This window comes from Artemia franciscana, chromosome 21 (genome assembly GCF_032884065.1).
Source record: "Artemia franciscana chromosome 21, ASM3288406v1, whole genome shotgun sequence".
NCBI classification, from domain to species: domain Eukaryota; kingdom Metazoa; phylum Arthropoda; class Branchiopoda; order Anostraca; family Artemiidae; genus Artemia; species Artemia franciscana.
Genome location: NC_088883.1, coordinates 31,076,075 through 31,091,327, shown reverse-complemented (window position 1 = coordinate 31,091,327; position 15,253 = coordinate 31,076,075). Strand labels below are relative to the sequence as shown.

The 15,253-nt window shown below is 36.5% G+C and overlaps 1 protein-coding gene across 1 annotated transcript in view; it reads left to right on the top strand.

The window, feature by feature from the left end:
* The window catches only part of LOC136040878 (tyrosine-protein phosphatase 10D-like), a gene marked incomplete in the record, with an annotated part of 219,901 nt that extends 212,350 nt beyond the window's left edge, over window positions 1-7,551 (top strand). Inside the window, 1 exon segment of the mRNA XM_065725278.1 lies at window positions 4,123-7,551. Coding sequence (XP_065581350.1) covers window positions 4,123-4,154 — 32 coding nt within the window.
* Between the last annotated feature and the right edge of the window lie 7,702 nt (window positions 7,552-15,253).

The window sequence follows — 15,253 nt, the reverse complement described above, 5'->3', positions numbered from 1 at the left end:
CTGTTTTCGATGAAGTATATCTTCGGACATTTTTGACTTATATTTTTCCCATAAATCTGTAGGAGCTGATGGAGAGCAAGTTGTTAAAATGATGCCAAACAATGCACGAATTTGACTTGGGGTTGACGTTTCGCACGCGTCATTGATGCGGTTATCCCAGTGTTGGTCATTCTCCAATAAATTCAGAGCTTGGCATGCACTACGGTAAGTGTCATGTATAGTACCATTTACAGTCCTCAAATACTCAAAGGATGTCGGACCGGGTACATTCACCAAAAGCAGGCGTAGAAAGAAGCATTCATGTTGATTGGGGTGAACGGTGTAGAGTCTTCCTATCGTGGTATCTTTGAAGATGGTAGGTTGGCCGTCGACTGACTTACCCTGTTTTCGACGTTCAAATACTTTATTTTTAGTATTCCACGTGTAATACGAAGGCACTTCAGTATACAGCAGTTTTTTCGCAAAAGAATCATTTTTGCAAAGCGAAAAAAAAGCTGTTAATGTTGTATCCGGTGGATTCAGGACTCTTTGTTGCACGTTGGTTTCCGTGAAATAAACACGTTGACCATTCTGTAAATGTACCGCTAAGTGAACAACAGCTGAACTACGTTCATGTATCGGAAATGAAAGAATTCGCCAAACAGCTTCATTACTGCTTATGTATCTTCCAGCCTGATATTCTACGATTTCATCGAAATCTTTGATTTCGGACTGCAAGCCAAAAACTGCCATGTCACTGCCTTTGTTGACGTATTTACATATGTATTTGATTGCCTTTACGGAGTTACAGTATTCAACGTTTATGTGTGCATTAAATGTTTTTGATAATAAAGGGGAATATGGAGCAACCCACTGGTTATCTACTTCGATGGTGGTACCGTTACGCTTCTTTATTATTGCTTTTTTACCGCCATCTCCAGTAGATCTTCTTCTATATTGTGGGTAACCATCATTGCCAGTAATTGTTTTGGGTACTAAAAGTCGAGGATATTGCATTGTGCACCTTCCTTTGGCCATGCATGGTGAATTTTCGTTCAGTGCACCGCAAGGTCCATGTATCATATTTTTTACAATAATATCATGTAACCCCTTATCGACATTTTTATCAGGTATTTCAGCGGAAATCACATCATCAATTTCGTTTGAAGTAATTTTTTTATGTAGCCAGATTAGTATATGTGCGTGTGGCAAACCTCGTTTTTGCCATTCCACTGAGTACATCCAGCATCGCACTGACCCAAACACTTCATGTTTTACAAGGTAGTTTATCAGTGATTTCAACTTTTGCCGGAAGACACGTGCCGTAATGTCATGCCTATGAACCGCCGATTGTCCTTGAAGTAAAAGCTGCAGTATCTCGTCCCAAGATTGATTACATGTAAATGTAATAAATAAATCTGGACGACCATAGAGACGAACATACGCAATAGCATCTTGAGCATATTCATGCATATGACGGGGACTGCCAACATATGACGAAGGTAAAATTGTTAATCTTCCAACGTTTGTGGTATTACCGTCATTTATAACTGCATCTCGCAAATGAATGTATTGTTCAGAGCGGAGCTTGGTCTGATTCAGGCGGATATATAGCAAACGTTCTGATTCAATTTTAGCATACATATCAACCATAAATTGGTGAAACAATTCACGGCATTTTAAAATATAATTTTCTTCATCCTGCCGAATCATTAGTCTATAGGAATAATAATGCATTGCACTGCATTTCTTATTCATTTCTTTGTTAGTGGCTGGATTCATCAATTTAATATTAAAGTGATAGCCGTCGGCTCCATCCCAAAAAATGATAGGATATTGTAGGGCATCGTAGCATCGATGAGTTTCAGCAATTCTTAACAACTGAGCGTTTCGCTTATGTAGAATAATATCTCGAGGTAAAAACTGATCACCGACCATAACGATTGCCACTTCGTCGATAGTCGGAGCATTGTATCTACGCACATGTTGGCCAGGAGGCGTTTTGTCAGCGGAAATAACAATTTTATGAGTATCAGTAGGCATCAAATTGATGGCTGTTTTGAACAGACGCACTAACTTATTATTTTCGTGGAAAAGATGTTGCAATTGGGAAACGATTGTCCTTTCAACGTTGGGAGAAATTTCGCAACGTGCATTCAATTCAGAATTTCTATCACTGATGAAGTACAATTGTAAAAATTTATGATTCTCGCCTGAGATTTGCCCTTTTACTTTGAAAGTAGACATAAATTGATCTGGATTTTCGATTTGGGCTCCAAACGACGTCATTTGGAAACATGAGTTGTATTGTCTGATTTTTGACAAAAAACGCTTAGATTCTGACGTAGTTCCAGTAAGGAAAGTCTTCAATGGCTCTGGTGGTGCAGCCAATAGAGGAAGTTTAACTTTTCCTGAGGCGCAACACATTCCCATTGTTTCACCATTGAATTTCAAGGCCTTGCAATAGGGACAAATTTTAGACATTGTCCCGATTTGAACACATCTACTCAAGCTATAATCATCGACTGGGTTGTACCTGAATGCCAGGCGATAACTTTCAGATTGCTCTGATTCCTCGGCACGCTTTCTTTTCTTACTTTCTCTATCAGCAGCAAGCCTGTTTCCCTGCTGGTCTTTTGATTCCTCGGCACGCCTTCTTTTTTCACTTTCTCTTTTAGCAGCAAGTCTGCTTCTGCGCTGCTCTAGTAGTTCCTCGGCACGCCTTCTTTTTTCACTTTCTCTTTTAGCAGCAAGTCTGCTTCTGCGTTGCTCTGGTAGTTCCTCGGCATGCTTTCTGTTCTTTCTTTCTCTATCAGCCTCAAGCCTGTTTCCCTGCTGGTCTTTTGATTCCTCGGCACGCCTTCTTTTTTCACTTTCTCTTTTAGCAGCAAGTCTGCTTCTGCGTTGCTCTAGTAGTTCCTCGGCACGCCTTCTTTTTTCACTTTCTCTTTTAGCAGCAAGTCTGCTTTCGCGTTGCTCTGGTAGTTCCTCGGCACGCTTTCTTTTCTGACTTTCTCTATCAGCAGCAAGTTTTTTGGCATAGACTCTTTGAGCATCTTCATCAGTCATTATAAACTTAAGCATTAATAGAATTCTACGCGAACATACGTCTTATATAACTTGAATGACGTCACGCCTTCAAAGCAAAAATGATGGCAACTAATTTCATGACGTCAGCCGAAACATGACGGCGAACATATGTCTTATATAACTTGAATGACGTCACCTTCAAAGCAAAAATGATGGCAACTAATTTCATGACGTCAGCCGAAACATGACGTCACCTGATCCATCCACAGATCCACACACAGACAACTTATTTTTATATATATAGATATATATATATATATATATATATATATATATATATATATATATATATATATATATATATATATATATATATATATATATATATATATATGTGTGTGTGTGTGTATATATATTTCGTGTTATTCTGAAGTTGGCCCTTGGACATAGGGCCGAAATATCCACTGAATCGAATTCCATTGTCTTGAACAAAATTTCCCTATTGTTTCTACTTTGTGTTTGTTTGATATGGAAAGGTAGTGTGGTCTTCATCGCTATTTTAGGATAATTACCGAAATAAAGCTTCCATGACATTCTGAATAGCAACACCTTTAGGTCAGTGGCAGATCCAGGTGTTCATCATTGGCTTGGGGGTAGTTTAATTTTGTTCAGTTCTCGTTTATATTACAAAAATTTGTCGAAAAAAACATCAAATTCTTATCTAGCCAGCTGCTCCCCCCTCCTTAAATACTGGATCCGTCTGTGCCCTAGTTACACTTAGTTCAGCAAAGTTAATCTTTTCACCTGATAAATTAAAGTATTTAATTTCGTTTTTCAGGTTTTCTATAGCCATATTTCTTCATATTTTATTTTATTATGTATTATAAAATATTATTATATATTACTTTATTATATATATTGTTTCATAGTTCATATATATATATATATTATATATATATATATATATATATATATATATATATATATATATATTTTTATATATATATATATATATATATATATATATATATATATATATATATATATATATATATATATAGTATATATTTTTGTTTGTATGTATATTACTTATTTATTTATATTTTACTCTAGATGATGAAGGTATAGCTGAATCTGGAATGTAAGAAAACCTGCCTTATAGTTTTGCCGATCCTGTGATAACTCTACAACGTCCAATGTCTTCCAGTTATCGAGTGCCTCTGACTAACTTAGTATAAAGTTCATAGTTACTAAAAAGGCATTGTTCTTATGTGCCAAGTTATTTGGTTGTAGTCCAGATCTAATTTTTTAAAGTACCTTTTAAAGCAGAAAGTGTTTAAAGAATAAAGACCCTCCCCCTTTTTTCTCCGAACCTTAGTATTATTCGTGTGGATTTATATCCACATGGACAATACATATTTTAAAATATATAACACATACATGTTTTTATTCGGCTGTTTACAATTACTGTTTTTCGTCTTTAATTTTAGTTTGGTAATCACCCCCTCCCTTCCCAGAAATTTGTCCCCCCCCCTCCTTGGAGTAAAATCCTATGTGCGCAGCTGGTTTGAATTACGTTTGCCAAATGCAATTCGGCCTATTTTTTTTAAGTATGAAGTAGTTTAAATCCTGTTGTTTACAGTACAAAATTGAATTAGAAAATTATTTATCAAAACGATGTGTCTCTTTTTAATGGAGATCAGGCCTCATTTTTTGCATTTCAAAAAAAAGTATGTGGCTTGATTCTCTATTAACCTCAGAAAAGCTATCACCTGTCAGAGACTAAATATGCATGTAAGCACTTTTTCAATTTTGCGACATATAGCTCATTTACTAATACGTCTTCCTAGCCGAGTGGTTGGTGTGCTTAATTTGATACCTTTTGTCTGGAGGGCGAGGGTTCGATTCCTGATAAGGCCAGTTATTTGTGTTAGGATGGAGGTTAGTGGCGTGACTCTATAAGCTCAGTCAGATTCAACCCAGCTCTAAATGGGTACTTGGGAAACCTGGAGAAATTAAGCAGGAAGGGTGTGCGAAAGCACAGGATGGTTGGCCCCCAACTCTTTATTGCACTTCCTAGCTAAAGGGCTTTGAAACGGAGATCATCACCGCCGCTTTGGACTTTAAGGGTCTAGTGCTGTATCCTTTACCTTTTTTTACCATTTACTAATAGTGTGGTGGCCAAAAAAAAAACAGAAGTAATTGAATGCACTTCTAACAATTTTGAGAAATCATGGCTTCAGTTCTATGGTGGCAAAAGACATAGGCCTTTAAAAAGAAATGTGTGGCTTAGGCCTCTTTGGACCTCAGAACAGTTGTCACCTGTCAATCAGTATGTGTCCATGCATTTACTATTTCGATTAGTGACACCTTGTTCGTTTACTGACACTATAGCCATATTATGTTATTTTATACTCCATTTAAGACAATCGTTTCTGTCGTACAAATGGGAAATAAATTTATCATCATTAATATCAAAAGCTAAAGTCCGTGTGTCCACTTTTCGTAATTCTGAGAATTATGACTCGAAATGCATGATGGTAGATGTCATTGGCTGTTAAGGAAAAATGTGTTGGTTAAACTTCTGTTGACAAAGCTGTCACTTGTCAAACAGTAAATTTAGTGGGATTTTTTTCGTTAACTGACAGTGTAGTCGCACCTGACCAAAGTACGTTTATGCATTTTTAATAATTCCGAGAAATTAGGACTCAAGTCTCATAATATTAAAAATCATAGGCCTCATTTTTTCACTACTAGGCCTCTATGGACCTTAGAAAGACAGTTAAGGAGTAAATTTATGCATTTTTAAATTTGTCTATGAATATTTATTTTGTTTTTGTTTCACATTAGGTTTATGTTGGAACAAACGCTCAATCGAAAAAGGAAGTAGACAAACCAAAGTGATTTTCAAGTGCTGTAGTTTTTTTTTGGCGGGGCGGGGGTCCTATATATATAAGACTAATGTTCCTTAATCTGTTGCATGCAATAGGCTGTGTAAAAAGTAAATTACTTTGCTGAAAATTCGATGCCTATCAGTTAAACTTAATTCATTTTGAGATAGAGCATAGTTTAAGAGAGGAGATTGGTTCAACTTTGCGTACTCTTCTTCTGAAAAGGCTAAATGTGTCAAAATTCTTCTAAATCCATGAGTTCTGCTGCCCCCTAATGCTTTCAATTATTTGAATTATTTCGTCCCTAATTACTTCAAGTCAGTGTTACTAGATACTATGTATGAGGATACTGGATGCCAGGTATGTGATTTTCAAAAAGACCCGCTTAGAAAAATGAGCTAATATGAATGTGCAACAACCTCAAAAAAGTGCCAAAATGGTACAAATGTGTTTCACCTGACAACCCCGACACAGTTAAATGTCGAAAGAAAACTCTTTCAGCAGCTACAGGGCCTAGATGGTCCCAGAGTCTTTGCATACTTATTGGGCCTATTTATAAATCACATACCTAGTATCTACTATCCTCATACATAGTATCTAGTAACAGTGACTTGAAGTAATTTTTGACAAAATAATTCAAATAATTGAACATTGTACAAATGTATTTCATCGGGCAACCTCGATTCGCAAATGTGGAAAGAAAACTCTTTCAGCAGCTACATGGTTTAAATGGTCCCAGAGTCTTTGCATACTTATTGGGCCTGTTTATATATTATAGCAAAAAAAAATCGTCGACAATCAAACAATTTGATCTTTGAATATACTTCTGGTATCTACTTAATGCTTTAAAAAACGGGTCTGTGGTAAACTATATATTTATTAGACCCTTGTATCTTGCCACTGTTTCCAGTTCCATAGCTCTCAAAGTCTTAGACCTCAGCAAAAATCTATTTTGCTTAGGGTTACAATTTCATCAATAAAGTAGACAAGAGAATGATCATAAGTTACTGGTGGCTTAAATTAATTTTAAGTCTTGAAATACAAAAATGTATTAAGGTTCTTAAGTTTCTTACAATCTAACCGAAAATCCTCTGAAAGTGGCCACATTCATTCATTTTTCAGTTTGTTTTATTATTATTTTTTTTTTTTTTTTTGTATATATATATTATAAAATAGTTTCGGCATAACATGGTGTAGTTAAAAACATCTAAAACTGCACTAATGGGAGTATACCCCCAATTCCAAACCCCCCATGCCCCCCATTCCATTTGCCTGGTCAAAGCATTGGAAATGTGTTTTAAAGTTAGTACATTCCCAAGATAGCCTGAAAGCATTTCATTTGATTATTTTTTTAAATTCATAACCCCTTTGGCCTACCCCTGAAATGGCTCCAACTCATTTAGTTTAATAAGTCAGATCATGTTTTCAAAAGGTACTTTAAGCAGATCTTAAGCATTATTTATTATAGTAAATTTGTTTTCAGTTGTTTTCTGAATCTCCATTTTAATAGTGAACGCTACTTTATTCTGATTTTATTTGTGACTTCTTTTAATTTTCTATATTTTATATTTTGATAGTTCACAATCGACATTCGTTCATCTTCTTTTAATGTATCAAAATGTTGTTTCAAATATATGCCTTTAAATTGTTATTTCCAAGTTTCTTAGAGATTAGTAGATTTCTTAGGGTTAATTTAAGAAAAGCCTTAGACATTATTTTGTTGCTACATGTTGTTTCTATTACTATGATTGATGAATGAATACAGATAAGGCATCTTTATTTGGTTTATTGTTTTCGTTATTTTTTTTACTATTAGATTAAAAACTTCTATAAATATGCAGGGGTGCTAATGGGGGGAGGGGCAATTGCCCTCTCCAGATTTTGAAAAAAATATTTTTTGGTATTTTCATTAAAAATCTAGGAAAATACTAAATTTCCCGCACCCTGAGACTTAAAAAACTCATAATTGTATCTTCAGTTAAAAATTTGAATAAATTCTAGAAGAATTGTAATCTGAATGTTTTTATTAAATTGTCATAAATAGGATTTATAAAAGTATTCCGACTATCTCTGTTTCATAGAAATTGATTCAGCTTACATTCTTTTTAATTTTAAAACAAGATCAATTACCCTTCATAATACAAGCCAGATCACTAGACAGGCTGCAATAGTTGCTAGCGAAGTAATTCTTGCTCTTTCTAGACTCTGAATTACTTCTGTGTGAGGAAAAATTAAAAGGACTAAAAAATAACCTCCTGGCGCCTACAGTGTGATAAATGAGTCTCTTAAATATCGTGCCTCCGAGGTTGCTGAAGATTATGAATATGATTTTTGAAAAGGGGAAGTACCTAACGATTTTAGGAAAACCTCAATTAAACCACTGTATAAGATAGGTGATAAGAGTGAGTATCGTAATTATTGAGGCATTAGTCTCTGTAGGCAGCAAATTACTGAGTAATATGATACTTTCTAGACTGAGACATGCTGTAGACAAAGTTATAAGAGAAGAACAGTGTAGTTTTTAAAAAAGCTTGAGGATGTGTCGACCAAAATTTCATCCTTGGGTTAATAATAGAGAAGTGCCTTAGTTGTCAAACACATTTGGTCCTCAGTTTTATAGATTACGAGTAAGCGTTTGATTCTGTTGATAGAAGACCTTTAGAAAAGGTCTTATCCTTCTATGGTATACCAGACAAATAAATTAAAGTGATTAGTGCTATGTACGAGAATAATACTGCTGCGGTTAAGGTAGGAAATGAGGTTAGTAACTGGTTTTCTTATTAAATCAGGAGTTAAGCAGGGTTGTGTTCTATCCCCCTTTATATGGATCATTTTAATGGATTTTGTCCTAAGGAGCACAGGAAAGGCAATGGGAGACCATGGAATCAAATGGGGAGGAAAACTCTCCTTGAGATTATGCTGGTGATTTAAATATCTTAGATGAAACTTCGAGCAAAATGAATAAACCTTTAGAGGTTTGGCGAGCTCAGAGTGCTAGAATACGTTTGAAAATTAATGTTAAAAAGACAGGGTAGGAATAAGTGAAGATGAAAAGGTGGCGTTGAGTAACGAAAAGTTTGATCAGGTGGGCAGCTTCACTTACCTTGGTATTATTATTATTATTATTATTAGTGAAGGTTGACCAATTCGGGACTCCTCTCTAATGGTATAATAATAATGTTTTCGTAATGCCTCCCTGTTTGATGCAGTACTGGGATGGGTTGGTAAGAAAAATTTTCCCGCCAGCGCTTTGGAGGTCTTCCCCTTTGACAAGAGGCATTAATTCTTCCTTCAAAGGCTATTCTGAGCAGTTGGGCTGGGTACATAAACTGAACGTATCCTAACTATCAAAACTGTTGGAGTTGAATGGTCTGCATGATGGTTTGAGAGTAATTCAAGAAGGACAGTAGTTGTTTGTGCTCGGTCAAGGTGAGTGATGCCACTTAGTCAGTGGATCGATGTAGTTTTAAATGCCGCCAGTCTTGGTGCATGTCATCGGCTTTTCGAGTCCATGTCTATGCTCCGTACGTTGCAACTGGAATCACTAAGACACGGAAAAGTCGCTTCTTCAGTTTTAAGGGGTGATATAAATTGTTCCAAATAGAGCACAGTGACTTGAAGCATGTGGAGGCAAGAGCCAGGCGTCGTTTGATGTCATTTGTGGATGTCAGCACACTCCCTATGTAAATAAACTGGCCGACCTATTAGATTTCCTCGCCCCGTATAGCGACCTTGATGATAGAGGGGGTACACTCTCTGCATGTCGTGATGCTCTCATCACCTTGGTCTTGCTGGCATTTATCTTCATTCGAAATTACCTAGCTGCTTCGTTGATAGTGTTCGCACTTGCTTGGAGCTCCCCTATTTTTCCATTCAGACAATTAATGTCATCACCATATGCAAGTAGGTCAAAAACATACCCTCCCAAGACCATTCCATGTTATTAGGGACAAGTGCCAGCACACTATTTAGGAAAAGGCAGAAAAAAGTGGGTAAGAGGATGCATCCTTGTAGAAAACCTGTAAAGGTAGAAAACTACTCAGTAAGTTCTTCACTAGTCTACACCTTGCTTTTCGCCTTCTCGTATATGCTCGTTATAATATCGGTAATATCAAAGGGAATTCCGTAGATATTCAAGATATGCCGCAGACCACCTCGCCAGATAAGGTCGAAGGCTTGCTTAAAGTCGTTAAACAATTGGTATACTTCTTTACCGAATTGCAAACGTCGTTCCATGATTTTTTTATGATAAACATTTGGTTTAAAGTGAATCTATGCTGACGGAATCCAGCTTGATAACTAGGTATCAAATATCTTATCATGTTTCTAGGAGTATTTTCGTGAGAATTTTAGCGGGCTGGCAATTAAGTGATATGGATCTGTAGCTGTCGCAATTGCTTTTGGACATTTTCTTGTGCAAGGGGACTATGACAGATACTGCAGAGTACTCGGGGTAGTATTTTGTTTCCCACAGAACTGTTACTATTCGGTGGTGCAGATCAATGACGACGCCAGATTTTACTCTGAGCAGTTCTGCTTGTATACCATATATCCTGGGAGCTTTATTTGATTTGAGGGATATCACAACGGTTTCTACCTCTGACCTTAAAGATGGTTGGGTTGATTCTTTATTTATTTGTGCGGGCAACTTCTGAAGGACTTTAGGATCTTGATTTACTGTGATATTTAGCTTTTCCTGGAAATACTCTTTCCAACAATCTCGGATTCCAGCGCGAGTGGTAATTTTGCACCCTTTTTTGTCCAAGAGATCCAGGCACTTCGTGTCTTTGTATTTGCTAGCTCTTTAGCATGTTTGAATATAATGTATGAGTTAACCCTTCGATAGTCGTCGAAGCACTGCTGACACTTTTTGGTTATCATTTCTTCAATTGCCCGGAAAGTTTTCTTCTCGATTGGGGCTTGATCTGCTGGAATCTGTCCGAGCTTTTTTGATCTTGTTCGGTTCTGAAAGTTTTTATCTCGTTGCTAATGTTAACAATCTCCTGCGTAATCTAGGGCTTGTCTGTGGCAGATTTACGGCCAAGAAAGAGCTTGTCTATCTTACATATAGCCCTTCTACTTTGCAACACAAGCCGATCAATTTCGGCTGGGCTAAATAGGTCAGGTGTTTCTTGCATGATGTTCTAAAGTCTTTCGTTAAGCTGCTCTCTATACTCTTGTTTCGTCTTCTGGTCCTTCAGGGCTTCCGCACGAAATCTTGGGACTTTTTGCTTCGATTAGACAATGGCCTTTAACCTTAGATGACAATTGATGACACAATAACATAACCTAATTGATGACACAAGGTGGCTGCGACCACTATCGAAATCTCCACCTGAGACTCACTGTGTCTGTGAACGAAGCTTTCCACCAGTTAGATAGCAGTATGTAATCAATCATGTTGGCACTTCATCCATCATGAGGCCACCAAGTGACTTTCCACTTTCGTCGGTGTTTCAACATTGTGTTTGTTGCAACGGCAATTTAATGAGTCGTTCTCCGCTGCTGCTGATCTATTCGATTCGATTCCAAATTTGCTCATGATATTTTCGGTTCCGCATTTCACATGATGGTATTGAAGTCTACAAAGACTAAGGAATTCTTTCTTTGAATGGTGTCAACAAGGTTCTGAACCTGAGAATAAAACTCTCCAGGCTCCTCATCAGACCTTGGCGAATTAAGAGCGTAAGCCTGCGCTAGAGAGAGGTTGCTGAACTTGCTTTTGAGTCGGATCATCATCAATCTTCCCGGGAGAGACACCACTGATACTAGAGATTTTCTTGCTGTTGTCGTAGGCAAAATGCCAGCTCATTGCTTGTGTATTCCGTATCGCCAGCCAGAAAATAAGAGGATTGTATCTCCTATTTGCTCTTTGCTGTTACCTGGTATATGTGTTCTGAGAGACCAATAATATCCCATTTGTATCGGTTTGCTTCGTGGAAGAGCATGTCTTTCTGTCCTGGTTTTGCAAGTTTCCGCAGGTTTAATGTTCCGATTCTGGTTGTAAGTCTTTTACACAAAACTGGTCTGTCGTCCGTTTGAGACGGACTGGTCAAATGTTTCCTAAATGGGTTTCCAACACTGTTAGCTGTCAATCCATCGGTTGCCCCAAGTACTGTAACTTGTCCGGCGGTTTGCCCAAACGCGGTAAGTTGTTCATTGGTTTCCTCGGACGTAGTAATTTGTTCGTTGGTTTCCCTGTACGCAGTGGTCCTAGTTTGTGATTTCATTAAATACCCAATCATAATTCATAAAGACGAAAAGTTTCTCGGCTTACTTTCGAAGCAACGGCTAGTCCGTCCTCTTTGCTTCTAGCAGGGGCCGTTGACACCCTCTCATGTCTGTCTTCCGCTCTATCACAGGTGTCCTCCTGAAAGGGAACCCATCATGGTATCCTGCAGTACCGTGCAATTTAACCCATTGCTGGGGGGAAGGTTTGCAACTGACAAAACCTGTTCACGCGCTGGTGGGCCCAACTTAAGGACTACCATCTATATTTTTAGGAGAAGCATTTTCTTCTTCTTATTTGGATTAATCTGAAACATTTTCATTTAATCTTTCATCGGAATTAAATTCTGAGCCGAAATTTATTCCCGAAACATTTGATCTCTGGGTCCCGTATTATCAAGATGAGGTAAAACCCACTGTACCACTGCAGTACACGAAGCATTGTTCAGCCTCTCATTGAAATTTTCTATCCGAGTAATGCTTGCTCGAGCCTAGATTCTGATTTGTTCGTCACTTTGACGCACTAAGCCAACCTGTATTTTCCTCATTGAATACTATCAAAATGATATTGCCAAGAATAAGGTTTTTCAATCAAGACTAATAGCGACAAAGATTATATGCCATCAGTCAGGGCAATTATTTATTTTTTAGTTGGGGACGTGGGCTCTTGCTGCTAGACTTCTCTCCTGGACTATCTACAGTAATGAAAAAAAGTAACACCATTCCATTCGTCATTCAACATGCCGAATATAATAATTGCGACAGCTGTAAATTGTGTCCTTTTCCCCAATATCTAAATGTAAACCTAAGCCTCGTTCGATTTACTTCTTCAATAGTTAACTAATACGTAAATTTTGCGCTTTTTTTATTCTTAGTTAAATTAACTGAAATGTTGAGTGTGAAACTATTATTAAGAATTCTTTGTTGTTAGTTATCTACAAAGAATTTCTGGCAAAAATTTCGAATTTGGCAGCTCGTGCTTACCTCTATGGAAAAAGGCTTGGCTCTTGCAGAATACGATGATTCATTTAGGATTTCCCGGATAGAATAACGCAGCTGTTTATTAAAAGCACTCACTCGGCGCTATATTTTTAAAGCTGGAGTTTACTTTTCTTCTTGTAAAAGGAAACACAAGACTTAAAATTTCACAAAAGGTTAATTTCTTGTTAGTGATGATCATTTTGACCAACTTCATTATTTTTCCTGCTTCAGGCCACCCCTTCTAATGTCTAATGGTCTTTTTCTTACAGCTCACGTTATAGCAACTTCAAATTTTCTGCCAAGCTTTCCGTTCTATTTGCAAAAGCCCAGTAAACTTTTTTGGTTCGCTCTCTGGCAAATAACCTCTAAAAGCAAAAAAAGTAGACTTATTCATTGACTTAGTTGTGTTAAATTGAATTAAACTCTACCCCTACACCAAAATTTGCTAATTTTTTTCGTTTGGGTTAATTTTTGGGCTTTTTCCTCATGAATAGTTGGTTCGCAAAAAAAAAAAAAATCCGGAAACATCCTTTTGCAGCCATAGGCAATATCAAGGCATTATTGAAGGGACGAAGGGGTCAATTTTTATGGTACCGATTATTATATTACCCTTTTGGTGTTATTGTAGCTATTTTTGAAGGGGATCTTGCACTATGATTCCCGCTTTTTTTAACTAAATACAACGTTTGACCATAAATGGAAAGATACAAAGAATAGAGTTTTAATACTATTTTTGCTTGGAAGACCAACTGTTAACTGATTGCTGAATAACAATTTAATAAGTTTTCCTGATGAAGTTATGAAAAGTCAATTAAGAAAGCAAATGGAATATGTCTTTTACTTAATCCTTATGATTATAAAGTTTAAAACAATAATAAGATTTAACCAAAAAATATAACAGTTCAAAATAGGGATGAAACCTTTTAATTGACAGTGAAACAAATATAAAAAATTTTAACTGGATATTTAGAACATATATATAGTGTCCATCATCAGTAGTAAAACTCATAAGTTGGCCCTAGATTCATTACTGATGATTTTACAACTCAAAATAGATTAACTTGTAGAAAGTTAATAAAGCTGCGATCCGAAGGGTAAGACAGGACAAAAGCCTTTAAAACAAGATATTTGCACGTGTCAATATTAAGAGTTAGCCAATGTTTCGAAAAGAAGAACCCTCTAAATAGTAAAGATAAATCTGAAAAACTGGTCAAACAGGTACTAAGAATCTAAAAAAGTACACCAGTAATACAGGCAATAAATATTTTGGGTGAGTTTGGCCTCTTTCTTCCAGAGTAAGTTCAACGATACGCCCAAAATGTTTTACAGATCCGACTTAAGCTAAAAGTAATAATGCAAGTAGTAAAAGTTCGGAATCAAAGAAAATCAAACTTGCAAGTAGTAAACGCTGTTGAATACTATGAGAATATCTGAGGTAAGAATTAGACTCTATAGCAGTTTAGAATAGCCTCCTTCAAAATATGAACCAGAGAATAATAGGCTTATTGTCAATTGTACATTCCACTGAAGCCGAATTGATTGCTATCAACGTGTATACTCAGAATTCTTGTCAAGCCTTATTGCCACCTTAATAGAACTATAAGAATTGCAAGAGCTTGGATCTTCTAGAATTTAAAACTGGATTTTACACTACCACATAAAAAGTTTCAAGGGCAAAAGGCCTTATAATACACATTTGAGACAAAAGAAGCTCAGGAGACAATCCACTATTCACATTCAGCTTCTCAACATCATATAATAAATTTACTAGCAACTGTGTTAAAAATCCACAGGTCCTTCTTTTTGTTGAATTTCTTCGGTTTTAATGTGTGTTGTCTATGTTTAAATGGGTTAATGAGGTCAAGGCCTCGTTCGAGCGTTTGTCTGTTCAAACTACCGAAGTGGGAAAACATTTGTTTTTAAAGTGGGGAAATATTTTTTTTCCTTAGCGAATAATTACCTTTGACATATCAAATGTATAATGATAAATGTATTTTTATTTACATATTAGCATTTTATGAACTATAAGCATTTTTTGAATTAAGATTTTTATTACCTACCTCTCAAGGTTAATTACAAATCTAACAATTGAAAATATTTAGGACAGCATCTATTTTTGAAATTCTTTTATTATATAGGTAGCG